Genomic DNA, 21,867 nt, shown 5'->3' with positions numbered 1-21,867 from the left:
TTTATTTCAGGAAATGGCTTATGACAATTTGTTATGTTACCATTAAAGTTATATGTTACATATGAATAACCAATGTTTTCGATTTTGCCTGAAATACTCTAGAATTTTATACAAATCTACTTTGATGGAATAATAACACGTGGGAAGACCTTCAGTGATACTTGGGATAGGCTAAGATGTACTGGAATGGTTGAGGAAAGAGAACCTTAAACTGAATCCCAAGAATTTTGAATTGTTCCATCAACAAGCAAATTTACTAGAACATATAGTCAGTGGCAAGACAGTGTCTATTTTATTTATTAATGACAATACTCACATAACCTACCTGAGGTAAGAGGATTTTATGAATTGTACTCCTAATCTTGTCACTTTGTAAAATTATTCTCTGACATAGTTCATCCTCTACACAAACTACTTGTAAAACTTGTAAAATTTTCTTGGACTGTTGAGAAGTGGCATTGAGAAAACTGAACAAAGAACTTACTAATAGTCATGTATTAGCATACCCCACTCTTGAAGACCCTCTTATAATAGATGCACACCAGTGACTTTTGCAGTGAAAGCAGTAGTATTATTAATACAACATTACAAAGGACATGTGATCGTGTACTAATGTGAGGCTATGAATTCTGCAGAAAGGAGGTATTGTACAATTGTGTTACTCTGAAAGAACTACCAAGTGTTGATGGAACCCTGTCATGATTCATTTCCATAACTACCTATATTGTCAAAGGTTTACATTCAGCATTAAAGTCACTGATGAACCTTTTTAATCCAAAGACTGAACAGCAGGATGACACCAGAAATTTCAGGAGTAAAACTTTAAAATCATACATAAATTTTGATGAAATCATAGACATGAATACTTTGTGCTATTATAGAATGTAAATACTGTAAAAAAGAGGAAATCATAAGATAATAAAGACAACCTTAAAGAAAAACAGAAAATAATTCAAGTTCAGGTATTTACAGGTGATGAATAACTAATATGGTTCAACACTCAACTGAAAGGTGCTCAGGCAAAGATGAGAACATTAAGCCAATTATTCAGTGGCTTAGGAATGGTGCAGAATAACCCTCAAAAGACAGCTTAAAACGAAGATGTAGTGGCAAAATGCATTAGTTACACCATGAGAATGTTTTTTGTTATATCAAAAATGGGAAGATATAATAGACATAAGTTACAACTTTAGTTGATAATTCCACAGTCACTACAACCATAAGCACCCCATTACCTCTATAACATTCCATCAGTTGAGTTCTAAGGTGTTAAAAAGACACTGAAAAGAATAAGAGAAGGCTTCGACTTGGTGTAAATCTTGCAAACCGTGCTATAAGCAAAATGGAGGAAATGGCAAGAGCAACTAAAGCAGTGTTGTTTGAGCATTGGGGTTGATGTGCTTAGGTGTCTAATATAGAGCACCAAATGGCCAGAGTATATGCTGTTTCTAATTAAGATCTAAGCCAAGAAACTTGTCAATGAATGCGTGTCACGATTTGTGTGTGAGCATGTAATTGAACTCTGATCAGGGATGGAATCAGCCTTGTTTGCACATGTGTTTCAAATCCTTGGAATATAATGACCAGGACAACAAACTGTCATTCCTATTTTGATGGAATGTTGTAAAGATACATTTCTTCCAAACTTACTCAACAGATGTCTGAAAGGGAGCTCAAAGTGCCATTAGATCCTTTGCACTCACACACATCATGAAGACTATGGCTCACCAGAGTCTCAAACAAAGTATGTAGTAAGACTAAGGAGCACCAATGATGTCATTCATGACTTTCTCTGAGAAAGACTTAAATTGGCTGGTGACAGACGAAAAGTTGATTTGACTGTACAATCCATGTCACAAGAGAGGTCTACCTCCAAATTAAAGTAGTTGTAGGGAAGAACTCTATGCTGTAGTCAAAAGAATCAATGATGTGGTTCATAGAATCCAACAGGACAATTGATCAAAACCAAAAGCAATACACCATGATTATTTTTTAAAGTACAATGTGAAAGAATGGCCAACTGGTTAGCTTCAAATAAAATTTTACTAGATGTCAATCAACCTGCTGATGTATCTCAGGTTCCTGTTAAAATCACTTTAACTCAATCATCAAGGTTGGAAACACAATCAGGTTCTCTTTATGGTTTACCTGAAAAGAACTCCCCCATTGATAAGATGACAAGGGTTGTTAAACGATAAGAAGTTACCCTATTTTTGTAACATAATCCACAGAAAAGAAGACATTAAGTGACAGTAAACGAGTAAAGAAAGAACATTTTTGTTAACCAAAATTTTGATTTCACTTTTTCTCAGATTTAATTAATTGTTTAACGATTGTAATGTCTATATTTACAAATATTAATGTTGTTAACTGTAGAAAGTTAATTTATTTTTAATTAAGGAAGTTTAAGTTTAATTTATCATTGTTTTATTTGCTGCATTAAGACTGTTCAGGGGGGATTTATATTTCAGAGAATGTTCTAAAATATGTTTTAATTTACATGATTGTATTGTTGTTTGGTTGGTATTATATCGGACGTAACATAATATACACACAGCTTTACATCTGGAATTTTTCCAAAGTATCAGAATAACTTTTACCATATATGAATAGCAAGTCAGATCACGATGTGGTCAGTTTATACGTTTCTATTAGTTCATATTTACAGCAAAGTAAAATAGATATGAAAATTAGCAAGTAAGTGGAATTTCTGTTTGTTGGTAAGCACAAAGCTACATTGTGCCCACCCTGATTTTCTGTTTATACGTTGTTATTTGGAAAGCTAGTCTTATCGTTAGTAATGCAAAGCTGTGGAACTTGTAAACGTTAGAACTTGTAGTTGAAGAAATAAAATCCTTTTGTTATCATTAAGTAAACTGGACTTTGCACTCTTCTTTTATTGTTACCAAATATACCTGAACCAACTGTGACTTTAAATTTCAAGAGTATTCAGACTGTAGTACTAAATCTCATTACTTTGTAGTCCTGCAAGACGCTAGACTAGAACATTTCTGTTCTCAATTTTGTTGTTCATACCGTGTTCTTGATGATTTAAACCAGCAATACAGCTTAAAGGCCTTTGCTTCGTGTCCCCTGTGGGACAGAGGTAAGTTTAGGGACTTATAACGCTAAAATCAGGTTCGATTGCCCGCAATGGACACAGTAGATAGCCCAATGTGGCTTTGCTCTAAAAGAAACAAACACGCGCTTCGTTGTAGGACTCTTTCCGATCTGCGAAAACTCGAACCCCTAACAATAAGTCAAATATGATATTCGTAGACATGTTTATAATATCAAAAGTATTAACAAAGCAAAAGTGTAGTTTCTTGTTTTTGAATTATCCAATAATCACTTTTGCAATTTTGTAAGTCAAGTTAACACATTATCTTTGCTGATTTAGCACTTTTTAGTGTTCCCTGTTGTTAAAGGTTAGGGAATAAGAATTAAAAAATTAGAAATTCCAGTAGATACGTGCAATTTACTTTTATTTCATCTTTTCGCGCGCTATTCGTATATTGTTATTTTATTTTTATGTATGAACTTCATGACAATATTGTTATTTTATTTTAATGTATGAACTTTTGAGAATATTGTTATTTTATTTTTATGTATGAACTTCATGACAATATTGTTATTTTATTCTTATGTATGAACTTCATGAGGATATTGTTATTTTATTTTTATGGTATGTTTTATTGAACTGATGAATTAAAGTTAAAAACTTGACTGTAAACATGCACATTAATTTTCCGTTATTCATTAGCAGAAGAAAGAGTAGCATGTATAGAAGAAGAAAAAACAGAACATTGTCTTTACTCGGGAACAAAAACCTACACGAAAGCAAAAACGTTCTGTTCAAGCTTCAATCAGAGTTTAGTATTTTACTCCAGTTCTATTTTGGAAAGTGATTCAGACAAGATTCCGAAAGACTGTTTCAAAGGGATTTTCTTCAAGTTTTATGGATCTAAAAATTATTACAAGTTGAAGTTACATGTAAAAGAGTGCAAGAGGTAAGATTAAAATATTAACCTTTAAATCTAATGTCGAAAAGTCGAACTTGATAGCGTTTATTCTTGATATTAGTAAATTGTGATTTAGTATTTAAAGAATGTTTGTTATTCTGTTGTACCCTTAGTTTGTCATACCATATCTTCATTTACGACCTTGTAAAATTCCGAAATTGTTCTATGCTCTATGATTATTTTGACTAATTTCATTCGATGTTTTTGTTTTTGATTCTTCAGGATGTTAGCTATAGCTCTTTTCAATTGCATGGCTAATTTATATTAGTTAACTGTAATTTTATTTTTATAAAGTCTGTATTGACGTATTTTTGGGATGGTTTAAGTAATTTTGTTTGTCTTGTGAAAGAATTTTGAACTTTTCCCAAGTTTTTTTTAATCTCTCAAATTTTAGATCCCCAACACCATAGTTAACAACAACATGTTGTGTTGTACTTAGTTAACAACCTTACTCACGTCAAACTCACTCCAGTATTAGAGACCTGACGACAGAATAATAGTAGATTCTTTGAAGAATAAGGTTTAATACACAGTCATCTATTATATTAGACAGAATTTTGCATTACTGATTGACTTTGGTGAACACGCACATACTTGATATGAACCTCAACTGGTGTACTCATAATTTAGTAACAACAGCTACAGCAACTAGCCATTTCGTACATTTCAGTATTTCATCAGGCTATTTTGGTAGTTCGCTTAACAATCGTGAGTGTCATCTTTTTCTGAAGCAATGCTCATATTGATGTGAGCGTTGCGCTGTATGTTTTTATTGTTGTGAACATTTATTCGTATTTTTATTCAATAATAACATTTGCCTTCTAGTAAACTATTTTTGTATATGATGATTTTTATACGAACACTGGATGATAAACTTCAGATTCTGCCACTAACCAACTATTTTTTTCTTCTTGAATCTATTGTAAGCTGAACTTATTTGCAGCAAACATCCACCAACGCCTACTATTAGTACCTTTTGTGTTGTTCTAATGTAACTTGCGTCCTCAATAACCAGCTATCACAAAGGGGAAGAAAAGCTTCCCCTAGTGCCATTCCGAGGAACTTTCCGAACCATTAGAAACAGTCAGGCAATACATTCGTAAGCTCCAAACGAGCCCGTCAACATGTCACCAACACTTGGGAGTTTTGTGACCTGGCCTTACTTATCAAATAAACATCATCCTCCGGTATATCGAACATCTCAGTTTCTTGAAAAGTAAAAGGAATTTTGCAAATAACACCATCATGGTATAAGCCTACCATGATTTCCTATCTACCATGCGCCACTCACTCTAATACCATATAAGCCTAAAACAACAACAACAACAATGATAATAATTAGGAGTTATCCAAAAGACTCTCAACACACAATGTTATCTAAAACATTACCAAGTGAGTCTCTCATCCCACTTCTAATTATCACTGACACTAATGCTCCAGTCAATAACTCTCTTATTACCGCTTCATCCAACTCATAAGAACAGAGATAAATCCCATATTCCAGTGACACCCATCTCTCCGGAAGGGAGATAATATTCATACTTATTTAGTACGATAAGCAACAGATTGAAACCCAGCCGGTAGCGACACCTATATATATGCGAAAGCAACCAAAACATCTATTATTGAGCAAGCACCTTAAATAACGATCGGCGAGCCTTGAGCACTAGATAAAAAACTTTCCAGTATCGGTTGAAAACCTTATCTTGTATATCACGTCGATGTTCAGTTAGAGAGTTTCTATAGCATGTGTTCTAGTCATTACTTTGACATACATGAATCTGCTAAGCCGCTTGCTTTATCTAAGTGCTCTAATCTAATTAAATCAAGGAACAGTATAGAATAAATAAATAAGTAAATAAATGGATAATTTAAGAGGAAAAGTCCCCCAGTGGCTCAGTGGTATGTCTGCGGACTGGTAACGCTAGAAATCTGGTTTCGATACCCGTGGTGGGCAGAGCACAGGTAGCCCATTGTGTAGCTTTGTGCTTAATGACAAACAAACAAATTGAAATGAAATTACTGAACGTTTTAGCTTGCCTCCTGATGATGCTAGGTATACCTAGCGAAGGTAGAGTTAAAAAAAAGAAAAATTTAAATATGTTTACGTATTTATTCGTAAATAATTAAAATATCATTTTCATTTGGCACGTTTTTCATGTAAATTATTCAAACTATTCTTGTCTAGGTCTATTGCATTTTTAAACACTACATTCTTTATCTAGTCCCTCAGGGATTTTGAAGAAGTAGAAGAGTGTATAACAATAGTACTCCAACCATACTGTATTTGTCTCATCCATTGCCAACGATGCATTTCGCTCAGTTTAGAGATCTTCAAGCCGGCTGGGATTCAACCAAATCACCAGCTTGGTTAAGAATGTTTTCAAACTTCTTTCACTTTAGCTACCCATTGCACTCTGTCATACACCTATAGAGTATCATTATTTGTCTTCTCATGGGAAAGATAATTGTCAAGTCACCTATGGTATGTGAAGTTAGACAGGTATCTTTTCTACTGATAGTCAGGTGATACACGAAACCTCTCTTATATTTTATTGGGGGAATGACCAGTAAGTCTGATGTTAACATTTTAAGTAGGTAATGTGAAATTTATTCAGTCTGGAACAAGATTTCAGGAGATTCAGTTTGGAACTTGAGATCATCAAGTTAGTACTATCTCTCCAGTAAAGGCAACTGCACCTTGTGACCAGTTACATTTTAACGGTTTTTGTTTTAAATAAAGCTTGGCTATTGCGATTATACGTCTTTTTTGAGCTATCACAACTTCAAAAGACAGAGAACATAGAATTACTTCAAAGTAAGTATCTTGTCGAAGCCCCCATTATTAGCGGAGCTGTTTTGTCGCTCTGAGTGTAATCATTCTTATCTGAAAATACCACAGGTGGTCAACTCTGTATGGCGGTTAGATGATATTATCTGCGAAATCTGATTAATTCGTTAATGTCAGCATGATTATAACATGTTATTTCATTTTAATGTTCGAAGCAAAATGGGCCAAGTGTGACCTAGTAGTTAGCGTACTTGGACTATGAATCCAACGATTAGTGGTTTGCGACCCGTTACCGTAAAAACGAGCTAATCCCATTGGGATCGTGGGTTTGCTATATGATTGATAATCAAATCTCAATATCTGGTCAGTCAAGAGGAGATCAACAGTTAACATTGGGTACTGTTATCTAGCTGCTTTCACTCTAGTCTCTCATTTCAAAATTAGGAAAGGTTCTATATATGTAGATATCCCTTGTGTATCTTTGGTCTTGGCCTGGCTTAGCCTTGTAATTAGGAAACTCAACTCGAAAACTGCGGTTTGCGGGATCAAAACCAGTCATTGAACATGTTCGCTCTTGCAACCGTTAGAGCGTTATAAAGAGACGATCAATCCTACTATTTCAAGAGATGGCGGTGGGTGGTGTTGACTAACTTCCTTCCCTCTTGGAGCAGATAGCCCTCAAGTAACTTTGAGCAAAATAGAAAACAAACAAACAAACATCCTTTGATCTAAAACTCTGAAACAACCTAATCAACCAACATGTTTCTGGCATGTCACTTTGAAAATAAACTATTCAGATGGTACTTCGTGAATACTATCTAAAAACTCAGTTGTCAGCAGTTACAGACGTCTGTTACACGTAGCAAGATAATTTTAAGAGTGACCGAAGGTCCAATTCACATATAATGCTGAACTAGCTTTTGATAGTTTCGTAATAAAGAAAACTATTACAATAAATACGTATTTTGTAAAAATATTTTGTGCTTTTGTTCTGATGATTTTATTTATTCTTATTGAATTCAACATTAATATTAAATGTGCATGTATTTAAATTCTTTTCCTGGTAGGGGCGGGCCTGGAGTGTTTGCTATTCATTCCATTCCACTTTTACAAAACGTAAACAAGGATTTCTCGCTCTCTCCTTTTTTATCATTGAATGTTCTTGGCTCATACATTCATTTTCTTCATTCAAAAAAGATCTGCTTCTTCACAAATATATATATACATTTCTGAGGCGTGTGTATTAGAACCCAACAAATGGTTTCTACTATTTATTCCGTCACCCTTTCAGCTGCGGGATGCGTTATAATGTTACGATCACTCCCACTATTCTTTGGTAAAGAGTTTGCCGTGGGCGGTGTCGACTGTTTTCCCTCTAGTCTGTCTCTTCAAAAATGAGGGATTTCTAGCGCAGATAGCTCTCGAGTAGTTTTGCGTGAAGTTCAACACAGACAGACAAATAAATTTCTATTTACATGGGATTCCTTCCAAAATACATAAAGACATCTGATATCAGCACACTTTATCAGTTTGTTTTTATATGTCTATCAGCACTGTTTACATTACTGATATTCTCATGTACACTGATTTTCTACAGGAAAGAGTAGTATCGCAATAATGTATTAAAGAGTTAATCTAATTTTTGGCCTGACTGGGTTGAAGAAATGAGGAGACTATATTGATCTATGAAGACAAATATGAAAAACTTAATGCAGGACAAAGACGTCAGACAGTACTATTCTTTGAAGTGAGTATCAAAAGATCTTGATAAGATTGGAGTAACTAAACGTTATATATTTTAAAATTAATAAATAACAAAGACAGCGTTTAAAACCATTGAAGAGGATGGGACACGCGTAGAGTGGTTTCAGTAAGGACCGTGGATCGGTCTCAATGAATATGTTTTTGGTTGTGAAAACTTATCCATTGTCTGTGTTATTTATTGATTTTAAAACTTTAACACAAGTACTAATATAAACACTTGTTATAAAAGAGTCAATTCTTGTAAAGTGCACTTGCCAATGACACTACTTAATCGTCCCATAATCATAAATAGGGAGGAAATAACCACCAGGTATTTCTTAACCTGTGCATGTCCAGTATCATTATATAACTAGAGAGTTCTCGAGCAATACCTTTCGTGGGAAACTGGTATAACCTATTACGATATGTGACTAGTACGGTTATAAGTTCAAGACATACCATAGTTGATATAACTGTACTTTGAGTGTGCTCAGAGCATGTATGCAGGAAAAATTCTGCAATTTTAGCAAACTAAACATTTCACCTTTCTAATCTAAAATAGAAGGAAAAAATATTAACAGCTAATAAAACATTAATTTAAAAACAAAACCTCTTTGAAACCTCATATGATTATTGCGTACCCGACTGGCTTCACCTTCTAAATGTTTGATAACCAACAGGAAACGATGTCATAGCCGATTCAACAGTTAGAACGTTAATAACTAGTGTTGTCTTTGAACCGCCTGACTCCAGACGCAAAAACAAAAATTTCATAGAACTTTTATAACTCTTTATTTGGTTTCAGTTTTGTTCCCTCAATATATTAAATTCCTGAAATTGTATAAAGTAATAAGTTATATTGTTATTGTGTGAACGCGTTTTCTAAGCCGGTGAAGCATGATTACAGTTAATTATACTTGCCATAAGACACTAGTATTAGGCCTATTATATTTCATATTACAACATTCTTATAAGTCTATTCTTATAGGCCTATTATAAGAATGTTGTAATATGAAATATAATAGGCCTAATAAGAATTATAACACATACTTGTCTGACCACTCTATCCATGCCTGATAAACAATTAAATAAAACTTCAGACTTAATCTAAGCAATTTACGTTGCCTGTTGTCCACTTTGCTACACTCTTTTCACTTTCCTAAACAAAACTACAACTTCCAAAAAGTCATACCATTTAACAGAAAAAGTTTTAGTAAATCCTGAACAAGAAATTTACTTATCTAAGTCTTCTCCGATCGATTCTATGTCCCTCCTGGATGGAATCCTCACATCACTCACAACCGATAGCCTGCACATATCAAAACTTTAGGTTCCTTCAGTCCACATCAACGTTGGCCTTAAAGTATGCATTGGACAATCCTGCTCGTTTCAGGGCATTTTTGGGTGAACTTCTGCTCCAAATTTCGGCGGAAACCTTCATTCTTTCTTTTGGTTTCACATACACCATATTTGCCTTTCAAAACGTAAGGTTAAACTTAATTCAGTCACTAGCAGGATGGTTCTTACTTTTACACTTCTCATGTTTTTTCGACCCTTGATAATAACTCCAATTTACGTAAGCTATCATATTGCACAGAAATTATTTAGATACAAGGTTACGTACTGATAAAAATAATACAAGACATGGTAATCAAGCATATATATCAGATACAACAATGTATTAGAGAAAGAAAATTATGACTCCATCTTAAGGACCAGAGATTGCCGTGTTTTACAGCTTGTGGCCTAGGTAAGATAAGCTACTAGTTAGCACTTGAGTCAAACACAGTTTTGCAGCAGAGGTGTGAATGAAGTCACCCTTTGCACATACACAACATCTTATTTGAATGTCTTTTGCATAAAAATGTTGGATCGTGGCCTCAAAGATCATGATATTTTTAGTTACAGTGCTTGCTCAATTTTTGACCTATCACAGTTTGAATTGACTCAGAAGTTTTTGTTCCTGACTTTTGCTAAATGATGTCATTATTTTTGGACTCTGACTATCTTGAAGTGTTCGTACTCTTCGACACTGGACAACATGTTTAATGAAATGTTCTGCTTTGATTGATGGCACAGGACCATATGCCAAGAGGAGCACTTCTACCTACATGGTTTCAGCCTCTAGGATTAAAAGTCTCAGAATTACTGGCAGACCACATAGGCTGTTTAGGTTGGATATCAACTCAAAATTTTTTTAATCTTCCTTCAAGTGCTATAAAATTAGACTTATAAAGCTTTTTTAAAGGTTAAAAGACAGTACAGCAAAGTCCAACAATAAAGGTTTCACATAACAAAAATCCAAGTCAATCCAACCTGAGATTGTTAAGAAGTTCAGAAAGAAATGTGAGGTTAAATGTGACAACTAGTAAGAGCCATGATCCAGGTTTTAATAGAAAATATTATTCCATACAGAATGTAGTATATATTAATGGACTTTCAATTCTACTGCGTTTAAACTACATGCCAAAATCTTACCTCAGTAACTGAAATTAAGCCCATTACTTTGCAAGCAGTGGCTAAAGTTTCTAATCCAGAAGGTTTTGTGACCTGTCTGTTCACAACAACAACTCGCCATCTCAAAATATGTTAATTGTAATCCACATAAATATAATCATGCTGAGTTTGCTAATAACTCCAGAGTTATATCATTACAGACAACATTAAAATCATACAAATAAATGTAGTTAGCATAAAAATCGTGTATATTGACAACTTTGATCAAATATAAATCAACATAAAATATTCAGAATATCCACAAGTCAAGAAGGCGTTCAGTTGTACAAATCAAACATATTTATAAGTCAAAACTACTTGTTACCACTACGTGACTTCTTTCAATCTGTATGCTCAAGTAATCATGAGTTCACTTCATAAAGATTAGCTTACAGAATTTAAGGACATTCTGTATGTGCATAGAAAATCGAACTCAGCCACTAGGCTTGAACTTTGGTTTCCTTAGCATCATAGCATCTTTTATGATGCATAATGACTTTTTTATTACCTGACGTACAAAATTGTTTGCAGTAATTGTGCACAATGCAGCCATTCCACTTATTCTTCTGGACACTACAGTACATCCGCACTAACCAGAAAGTTATACATCATATCCAGTGAATGCTGAATTTCTTGTCTAACCATCATGAGATTTGGAGAACAACCATTTGACAATGGTTACATGTCTTTCAGCATCAATTTGTTTCCTTCACTTTGTTTCTTCAGGAGCTTCATTTGCGCGTGTCAGTTGTTTTTCCTCTACTTTAGTTATTCTTGACTTTGTCGTGACACACATCTACTTTTTCTATTTCCTGTTAAGCAATATTTTCTTTCTTGTACGTTTCTGAACTATTTTTAGTTTTATTCAGAATTTTAGTTTAAAGGTTATTTCATAGATGGTAATAGAAATGTTCAATTCAATTGAAAAGCTGAGGTGGCTTGTTGCTGTAAACACACCTTCTTTTAATTGGAATGTTAGCCAATATCTCATATCCCTGATTTTATTTATAATGGTATTGAAAGAGCTTGCTCTTATTATGATCATTTAGAAAAAATAAACAAATAAAGTAAACATAACATCTCGCCTCGAGTGGAATTTGAACTTATTATCTCTATCCGATAGTCGAGTTCTATAATCACTAAGTCATTTTACCGTTCGACATTCGAACTCCAATCTTAAGATATATTAATCTAAAGTTTCATGGTATTTTTGTTTTGTTTTTTTCTAATGAATACATATTACCTTTACTATGAAAATATAAAGTGTCTATGATAGTTTTTTTATAACATTGTTAATTGTAATTAATTAACACTATGATTAGATTTATATTTTGTACCATATTTGTCTTAATATGCTTTATTAGATATAAATATATGCCGGCAATCGACTTTATTAGGAACCTCCATACGTTTATAAAACCTATGAGAATTAGTATAACCAAGTGATGTTTTGTATAACCTTAAGTCCTATAAATGCAGAGATTTAGACATTTCATAGTTCATTTGCAAGACAATATATAAAAGAGCAAAGACATCTTTGACTATCAAAACGGTATAATGATAGGTGTTTGTATAGCAAGAATATCGTTTACAAATGTCGTTTCTATAATAGGCTATTCATAGTTATGTGATAGTAGAAACTGTTAGTGATGTCAGTCGAAAGGAAATACGATTATCAGTAGAAAAATCTTTGATGACCAACTAAGAGCTTGGTCATCAGCTACTAGCTGATGACCAACTAAGAGAAAAAAAACAACTGATGTCCTAAATATATCGATTCCATCAAAAGTGGTCAAGATTCGACCAGTTCAAATATATCATGTCAAGGACGTTGCAAAATCTACTGTGTGACAGCCAAGAACCATCATTTCGAATGTGTATGAAAACACTGCTTTAGTGGTACCTAGAGTATTGGCTGTGGGCAATGAGGCCTGATAAGTTGTGCTTTTTTATTTATTTTTATATGTGGAGTTCGAAGAGTTCAAATACAAAGGATTTCACTCTGCGTGTATGGTTTTGACAGTGCAAGTTTTGAAGATGGTAAAATAGCACGGGTAACATCCTTTTGGAAGGAATATGGTCATTGGACTTCTTTCGAAGAGCAAATAACACTCAGAATGAATCTGAATACTGTGGCAATTCATGTTTAACTAATAACAACGAATTCCAAACTTGATAGACAAAAGCTTTTTCATGACGATAAAGCAAGATCCCACTACACTTAAATTTTCTGAAATTGGCTCAGAAAATGATAATATTTTATATTTTACCGTTTCTCAGTAGCAACTATAAATCAATGGGATGTTTGGTCAGAGAAATTATTTGACATTCTAAAGGAACTCTTAGTTTTTACTTTGTTTCGGTAGCTTCTCAGAACTTTTAGAAACATTAGCTAGTGTGGTTTCTACTAAAGAAAACAAACTTCCATGTAGAAACGCTTCTGAAGATATTGCGGGGTTTAATTTAAGTGTTTATAGTACAAGTCCCTTTTTATACAGACTCTAACTTTCTTTTGAATTTTTCCTTATTCGTCTGCCAATTGGCTTTGGTTTCGTATTTGTGTTGTTTTTGTTTTTTTTACGAAACTCTTTGCAATATTTGAGGATAATGAAGTTTTAAACTTTGATATTTTATATTGTTTTATTTTACCCACTTTATCGATATAAAATACAATTACAAACCAAACAATCAGTCTTTCAAGACTTGATATGAGTGATTAAACACCGTGCTTCACTGTATATATTATCTTCTATTGGTTATTGTTTTTCTTTGTTTTCAAGGCATCATAAACATTTATAAATGCGTGTTTCAGAATCTAGAAAGAGGACATTCTAACATACCATCTTTAAATATTCACCATATATATTCATCAACGCAGCAAATAGAATATAGATGAACTGTACACAACGGGACCCACAAGGTACAACAATGTCTCAAGTCCATGTCGTTAGCTTGTTTGCCTCATTTTCACTGCCAAGGCTTCTGCAATTTTTTGACAAATCATGAGATTCTAATTTTTTATATTGTTCAAATCTACATATATCGTTTTCATCTTCCATAGAGCTGTTTGTTTGTTTGAAGTTAAGCACAAAACTACACAATGAGCTATCTGTGCTCTGCCCACCACGGGTATCGAAACGGTTTTTTTCTAGCGTTGTAAGTCCACAGACATGCCGCTGTGCCACTGGGGGACCAACAGAACTGAAGAAACCGCCCTACAACCTCGATATTGGATCCACGTGGTCAGTGTCATATTATGATAGATGCTTGTCTGTTTGCTAACATTGGACGTTCAACCTACAATCACAGGAAAATACTTAGAATCATTCTCAGGTTTCAGAATTATTTTACTTTATGCATTACGCTTAATTTGACTTGGTTTCTCCTATATTATTGGATCTAAAGTAGAAACTAAATACTCATGAGTTTTATGTATCCTAGGCTGAGGCCAGTTTTCTTTTTTAAAAAATTCGGTTTTAGTCTTGTACTAAAGATAGAATGTTGTTGCATTTACAATAACAAATCTTTTTTTTATTTTTAGTTATACTTTTTCTTATTAGTTAAGTCAATCGTTGTCTTTACTTTCCGTATAAGATGTCTATGTAGAAACTGAATACTTTATATCGAAACGATTTTTGAACGACACGATGCAGTTACAGTCCATGTCACCAAATCAGATTATCTTCTAGCTGATGATCGTACATCTTGAAAATGATCCTACAGTGTAGCACCGGTATGTCTGCGGACTTACAACGCTAGAAACCGGGTTTTGATACCCATGGTGGTTAGAGCTCAGATAGCCCATTGTGTAACTTTGTGCTTAACTTCAAACAAACAAAGTTGCAATGTAGTTTCTATTGTAAGAGGCTCAGTCATAAGGCTATCACGTTCAAATCAAACTACTCGTCACTGCTTGCTTTCCATAATACATCTAGAGAATGAGGACAACGGTTTCGCAATGTCAGTTTCAACAATCTGATCACATAGAACTTCATAGGCGCTGCATCTGGCGACCTGACTGGTATGTCTTCATATGGAGTAGCATGAATTCCATTTCATTCTACAGGTGCTTGAGGTTTGAACTGTTACATAATAGTAGTAACTTGTGTACACTTGAGATTTGTCGATTTTCCAGATGGATATCCTTCTTGATTATTTTTCCTGGGACACGTAGACGGCTGTTGTCACTAACCTTTGTTTCGTGGTTTCTCCCCTGTTATAAGACGGCACACTTTGGTTACCACGGAAATTCTAAATTCCTGATCTGAACACATTTTTATAGTCTGAGAGTATGAAAATTTTACGTCGAAAAAAACGATTAAGTTTCGTTGGCATCACCCTACCTACGAATTGCCAAATAATGTCAAATTGTAATTCTGATATATCATTCCATCCTAACTTTATATCGGCTGTGTTCTTCATGTGCATTACTGATTTGCACATTGAAAATCTTTTTTAATATATCGTACTAAATTCTTTCAAAATGTGGGTGAAATCGTTGTATGTTTATTTTGTAAAAGTTAATGATAACTTGTAGTATTCCTCAAATAATAAACATATAACTGAGTAATTTTATCATTAAGCTTTTTTTGCCACTTTAAATGTTGGTACTTTGGTACTATACATGTTGGTACAAATAACTGAAATGTTACCTTTTTACCATCAGTATGATTAACTATCGTCTACTACTTTTTTCAGAGAGTCGAACAACCACGAGGTTACGCTGGGTAACGAAACCTTTCTATGTTCACCTTACTGTTTTATTTGTAGACAAGACAAAGGTGGGCCTTTCCTTAATATCCAGATATTGTTTCTTGTTTAGTAGGTTAGGGCGCCTAGTAAAAGTTTCTGTAATTATAAAGATTTTTTTTTTTATGACTGAGATATTGGGATATGTGTTGTTGTGAGGTTTGAGTGCAATGAAAAGGATTAAAAGTGAATTTACTACTTCACTGTATAAGATTTTACTTTTTAAGAACTACAGTAGTAAATGTATGGTTATCGTCAACACCAAAGTGTATGCTGTAGCTATCCACCGTTACTGAAATAGATAGAATTATTACATTGTCCCTTTATGTGTTTTACAAACACTTTTATAGTTTCTAACTGTCACCAGTACTTCATTATACTATAATATTTGTGTTAAACATTTGATTAGGAGTGGATACATTAATAAATACTGAAAGCATCTTTAAGTGATATTGTATATTAGTTTAAAGCTAAACTAAAAAGATTAGTATAGAATTCTACATTAATTTAACATCCTAATAAAGGAGTTCAAAAACTTTTTCAAACTAAAATAAAATATATAGCTTCTTCACGTTAATAGATTTTTTCTTTTTTTTTTCTTCAGATAAGCTTTCTACTGTTATCCTTATTCTTACGGTGGTTTACTTTTAACACGTTTAGACGTACCTTCAACTTCACAGATGTGATCGTGTTATACTTAGTAAAGCTCATACTGTGAGATTTATGTCGACACCTATCGGTGGATTAAAACTTCAAAAGTATTATCATACACATTTTGAAAAATATTTTTCCACTTGTTTCATTGGTGTTGTCGTTATGTCTAGTCACATGACGAACTAGCACAACTCCAAACTTCACAAATACTTATATGTAAATAATATAGTCAAACATTTTTAACACCAGATGCTTAAAATATTTCAACTGACTTATTTATATACGCTTTTTTAAGTTATTAAAACTTTACAAAATTTTCAAATATTCAGTTAATAATTTCGACTTCAGTGGCGTATCTAAAAAATTGCTATGAAATAAAATTTTTAAAATAAAATGCAAAAATATACAAGATAATGATAAAAGTATTTAATAAGATAACTGATCGTAATAAATAATTATGAAATGTATCCAACCCTCAGTTTAATTTGATATAATCACCAATGTGAAATGAAATAACTCAACCAGTTAGCAGAGCACTTAAACTTGTTTCGTTAACATTTGTGTTTGGTATGGTTCGAATATTCGCGCATGGTTGTACACTGGCTAACAACAATAGACGTCCATAAATTTGAAATGGGAGACTAAAAGGAAGTCATTTAGTCTGCAGCACCCACCGCCAACTGTTGATCTACTGTAATTGAATAGTGGGACTTGACTGTTACTCTTGTAATACACCTACCAGAGAACGATGCACTGATGTTCTCACTACCTGGAGAACCAGGAAGAGGTTTGGAAGCCAAAATGCTGCTTAGTTTCTTCTACATCTCCTCTTCCACCGCATTGTTGTTGAACAAGTGATGATTAGGAAGACAGGAACAGGTAAGAGGTGGCCAACCGCCATTAATGTTGGAGCAGGTAGATCATCAGCACCGACGAACTTGTTATTCAAGTACATGCTGACCATTTCACCATGTATGGTGATTATATACAAATATAAACTAGAAAGTTTAGCACAAAAATAAAAGCTGAATGGAATTAATTGCTGTTCAGAGCATGGATAATTAGTCTGACTGTTATTCTACGACAAGTCAGCAAAAAAAAAAAAAAGTAATAACGCCCCCATGACCTCAAAGACCGGAATATGATTTATTTATTTATTAGTTTTTGCAGTAAATGGATAGGACACGAACTTGGGGTCCTGGAATCCATAATGAAGCTGACTAAACAGATTTATATAAACAAAGAACGAATTTTTAAAACTAGTCAGATTAATTCAAAAAATATGCTATAGTTTCAGTTTTAATAAGTTGCATCAAATCTTGTTAACATCCACGGCTATGAATAATTTTCTCAAGTATTTCTCCGAACGTTTTCGCTCTTTCAGCCTTGAGAGCGTTATAATGTGACAATCAATCCCTCTATTCGTAACCCAAGAGTTGGCGGTGGGTGGTGTTAATTAGATGTCTTCCCTCTAGTCTATAACGTAAGATGGCCTTACGAACTTCAAACCAAACTTTCTTCCAGTGGGATAGTGAAGTCTACAGATTTACAACGCTAAAATCCAATAGCCCAATGTGGATTTGCTCTAAAAAACAAACAAACACAGAAAACAAACTATCCAAGCATTCCCCTTTGAAATCTACTCCAACGTTCCTATAAAATTCGTATAACATTTTTTATTTCTATTTTCAGGTGTTATCGATCTTACGAAGATCACAGAGAAAAATCTACATTATACTGTATATAGTGGCAATAAATTAACCATGGAGAGAATGGACAACATTTGTACTGAAGGAGAACATCTTGTGCTAAGTGGAAATTCATTTACTGGAGTAGTTAATGGAAGTTTTCTAGGCGATGGAAATAATGGATCTCATTGGATTTCTGTTAGTCTGGCAAATTGTTCGAGGTGAGTAACCTATGGATATAAGCTATTCATGATACTGATAAGTTGGCCTGAGAGCTGAGAAATGGGTTTTAAAAATATAAATAAAGATCATTTCAGACTCTAGGTTCCCACTTTGTAAAAATAAATGGCACAAGAAATTAATATCAATTGATATTTTGTGCCTATATTATTTATGGTTTAGTGAAATGGCTTAGCTAATACCATGTTGAAATGGCTTAGCTAATACCTTGGTGAAATGGCTTAGATAATATTGTGTTGAAATGGCCTAGCTAATACCATTTTCAAATGACGTAGCTAATACCATGTTGAAATGACTTTGTTAATACCATGTTAAAATGGCTTTACTGATATCATGGTTTAATGGCATAGTTAATGTCATGGTGAAACGGCTTACAGCAATCACAGTGTAAGTTACCAATATTCTACTTTGGTACAGTTCATTTTCCTAGAATAGAGGGAGAGTAATTTCATATTGTTTGTATGTTATACTCATTTTATTCAGTTTCTGTAATTATTTCCAATACTATATATATCTGGCAAACTTGGGACATTTTATAGATAATTTTAAACGCTTCAGTGTCAAATTACCAAAACAACAGTTTTGAGCACATAATATCCCAATTGTTTAGTTGGCAATATATTTTACTACATTTAAGGTTGCAAGGTATAGCTAAATGTGCACTTAACTTGCTTAAACGGTCTTTGAAGTCGCTGTCTATGTCATTCTGGAAGTTACTGAAAATGAGTAGTCTAAGACTGATCTTTGTCTTTTACAGAAGTTTGTAAAAATTGCAGTATCAGGCACTAGTTCATAATCATGGCATCACACTGACCATGGTTAATAACAGAGAAAATAGTTCTTATAGTAGCACGGGCATTGAAATACTGTTCCTAAAAACAATAATCAACGCACCTTAATTTTGTGTGTTTTTAATGCTTTTCAAAGAAAATTTGTGTGCCAGAGCACGTTTTCGTTCTATTAATCAATTTTTCTATTTTAACAGACTTTTATGAAATTTGCATAAATACCTATTTAAAATAAAATTACGATTTTTTTTTCTAGACACACAATAATGATATTGTTTACTTATTATTTCACGTAAAATTTCAAAGAGTTGTCCATAATCTACCGTAACAATGTAATTATACAACTACTTTATGGCCTGTGATTTCACAGGTTAAGATATTTGACTTTCTAGTTGCAATGCAAATAAAGTGTGGTATTTGCACATGCAGATTATAACTAAAATTCACTCCTTCTGGAAGATTTATTTTACAAGACTTTAAACATGATGTTCTCTTATTGAACAATTATAAGAAAAATTCAAGGCACAAAATTTCAATGTTTCGAAGAAATAGGCATTTTTGAATGTTTTATCGTATCTGTGAAGCAACGATATACAGGTTCCAGCAGGAACAAACAGGCTACTTTAGGGTTAACTCCCAATAGTGCACTGGAAATAATGAATAAAGTTAAACTCTTTGTCGCTGGAAGTAGCTTAAGAACACAATAGACCATTAAAGCTAAAATTGCAACTTTGCCTAACTGCAAACAAGAGAATGCAATGGATTTAAGTATATAAAAGTAATAAAGGAGACGCTTTTACAGCTTCCCTCAAAGCACATAAACTGGAAGACCAGCTGGTGCAACAGTGGTATCTAGAACGTCAAAAATTAAAGTATGTCGTCACACTGGGGGAACCACATGTCTACTTAAGTATTCTGCTTGTGACACAACATTTCAGAAATGGTAAAGACAATTCACAAAAGTTTTACCAAGAGATTTATGGCAATCATTGCAGGTTACAACTCTAATCGTAAAGTTAAGCACCCGGAGAGTCGAGAAAGATACCAAAGTGAACTCAAGGTGCTATTAAGCTAACTTACTGTATCGACTATGCTGACACAACTGTACCTTGTACCGAATGGATACCAGTAATGTATGAATCTATTAAGTATCCAGCAACATGTCTAAGTCACAATGATAGTTCCTTCTCAAGATGCGAGCATAAAGATGAATTCATGCTAGGCCATACACAGACATTTTGATGGGCTTTCAGCATGTAAGTTTGTCATTAAACACAAAGCTACACCATTTGTGCTGTGGCCACATGGGTATCGAAACCCGATTTTTAACGTCATAAATCTAAAGGAGGAAGAGGAAAAAAAGCCACTGTGGTAGAAAATATGTTCCTCACCTATCTGTAACCATGACCATCACATAAGTAGTGGAAAGAGGTTGTAAGGTACCATGACCATCACATAAGTAGTGGAAAAAGGTTGTAAGGTTTTTGCACTGTAATACTAAATCATTAACACTTCTTCTTTGCATAAGTCCCCTAGAGAGACAGCGGCAGGTTTACACTAACAACGCTACAATACGGGGTTCGATTTCCCGTGGTGGACACAGCCGATGGTCCAGTGTGGCTTTGCTCTAAAAGAAACAAATCTTCGCATGTAGTATTAAAATAATTTTTTTTCGCACATTGCTTACAATAAAACAAATTTTCTGTTTCTAATTTTCAGTCTAATTGTTATCTGACTGGATTTGTTTTTATTTTTTGGCTGTTAAATTATAAATATCAAAATAAAAAATAATTTGTACTACATTAAATCAATATTTACAATTTTAGTTTATATATATGTCTTAGTGGTCATATAATTTTGTGCTAGTTATTTTCTTAAGTTGGAAAATAATGTTGACTTGTTTAAAAATTCCATTGATTATCAAAACTACTTTTTCAAAAAAGAAACAAAACTTTATTGACAAAATTTCATCATTTCATGACAAATAGGGATGACTGGATCTGAATCTTTGAAGTCTCTATTCTAGCTGTTTAGCTTGTGTATCGTATTAGGCATGCTCACACTTTCTCACTACAAGGCCTTCCAGAACATTCCACATCCTGACTGAGCCACCCTCACCCAATGAATTTATAGATACTGAGTACTTTAACAGTATTGTGTATTTGTTACAGCACCTTGGGGGTCCGTGGCCCCACTCTAGGAACCAATGGTATATGGTACTAGTTTGAAAATACTAAACACCAAAAGTTATATGGTCATACTTAAATCGTTTCATTATAAAAGCTATAATTTAATTGAAATGTTAAACCTGGCTTCCAAAGAATATTTGATATGCCATTGGTCACCTGTGGTTGACTCTGAGACAATATTAACAATTGTAACCCCTGTATAGGATGGAACCACAAATTCTGTTACTATTATGTTTAAACACGTTAATACAGTGATGATATGAAGAAACAGTAAAGATGCCACCAATATTGAATTTTAAATTTTCCAAAACTGTAACTGTTCCGTTTGTTACATGTTGAGAATTTACAATAGTCCGAAGCCGATATTTAATTTAATTTACGCTATCTACCAACAAGATTGACACACACCGTCTTCGTTTTCACACAAATTCGTTTTGATATATATATACAGTGGGTGGTCACAAGTAAATAGACACCTAATTTTTCGTCATTTAACTGATTTATGCT

At 33.6% G+C, this 21,867-nt stretch overlaps 1 protein-coding gene across 1 annotated transcript in view; it reads left to right on the top strand.

Moving 5' to 3' along the window:
- Nucleotides 1-21,867, top strand: part of LOC106458056 (adhesion G protein-coupled receptor L3-like) — an 85,808-nt gene that overhangs the window by 9,371 nt on the left and 54,570 nt on the right. Inside the window, exons 2-4 of the mRNA XM_022384190.1 lie at nt 3,764-4,010; nt 15,751-15,833; nt 18,148-18,364. Of these exons, the coding sequence (XP_022239898.1) occupies nt 3,764-4,010; nt 15,751-15,833; nt 18,148-18,364 (547 nt within the window). The remainder of the gene's footprint in view (nt 1-3,763; nt 4,011-15,750; nt 15,834-18,147; nt 18,365-21,867) is intronic.

Source organism: Limulus polyphemus, unplaced genomic scaffold (genome assembly GCF_000517525.1).
Source record: "Limulus polyphemus unplaced genomic scaffold, Limulus_polyphemus-2.1.2 Scaffold410, whole genome shotgun sequence".
Classification (NCBI taxonomy): Eukaryota; Metazoa; Arthropoda; class Merostomata; order Xiphosura; family Limulidae; genus Limulus; species Limulus polyphemus.
This window is presented reverse-complemented; position numbering and strand designations above follow the sequence as displayed.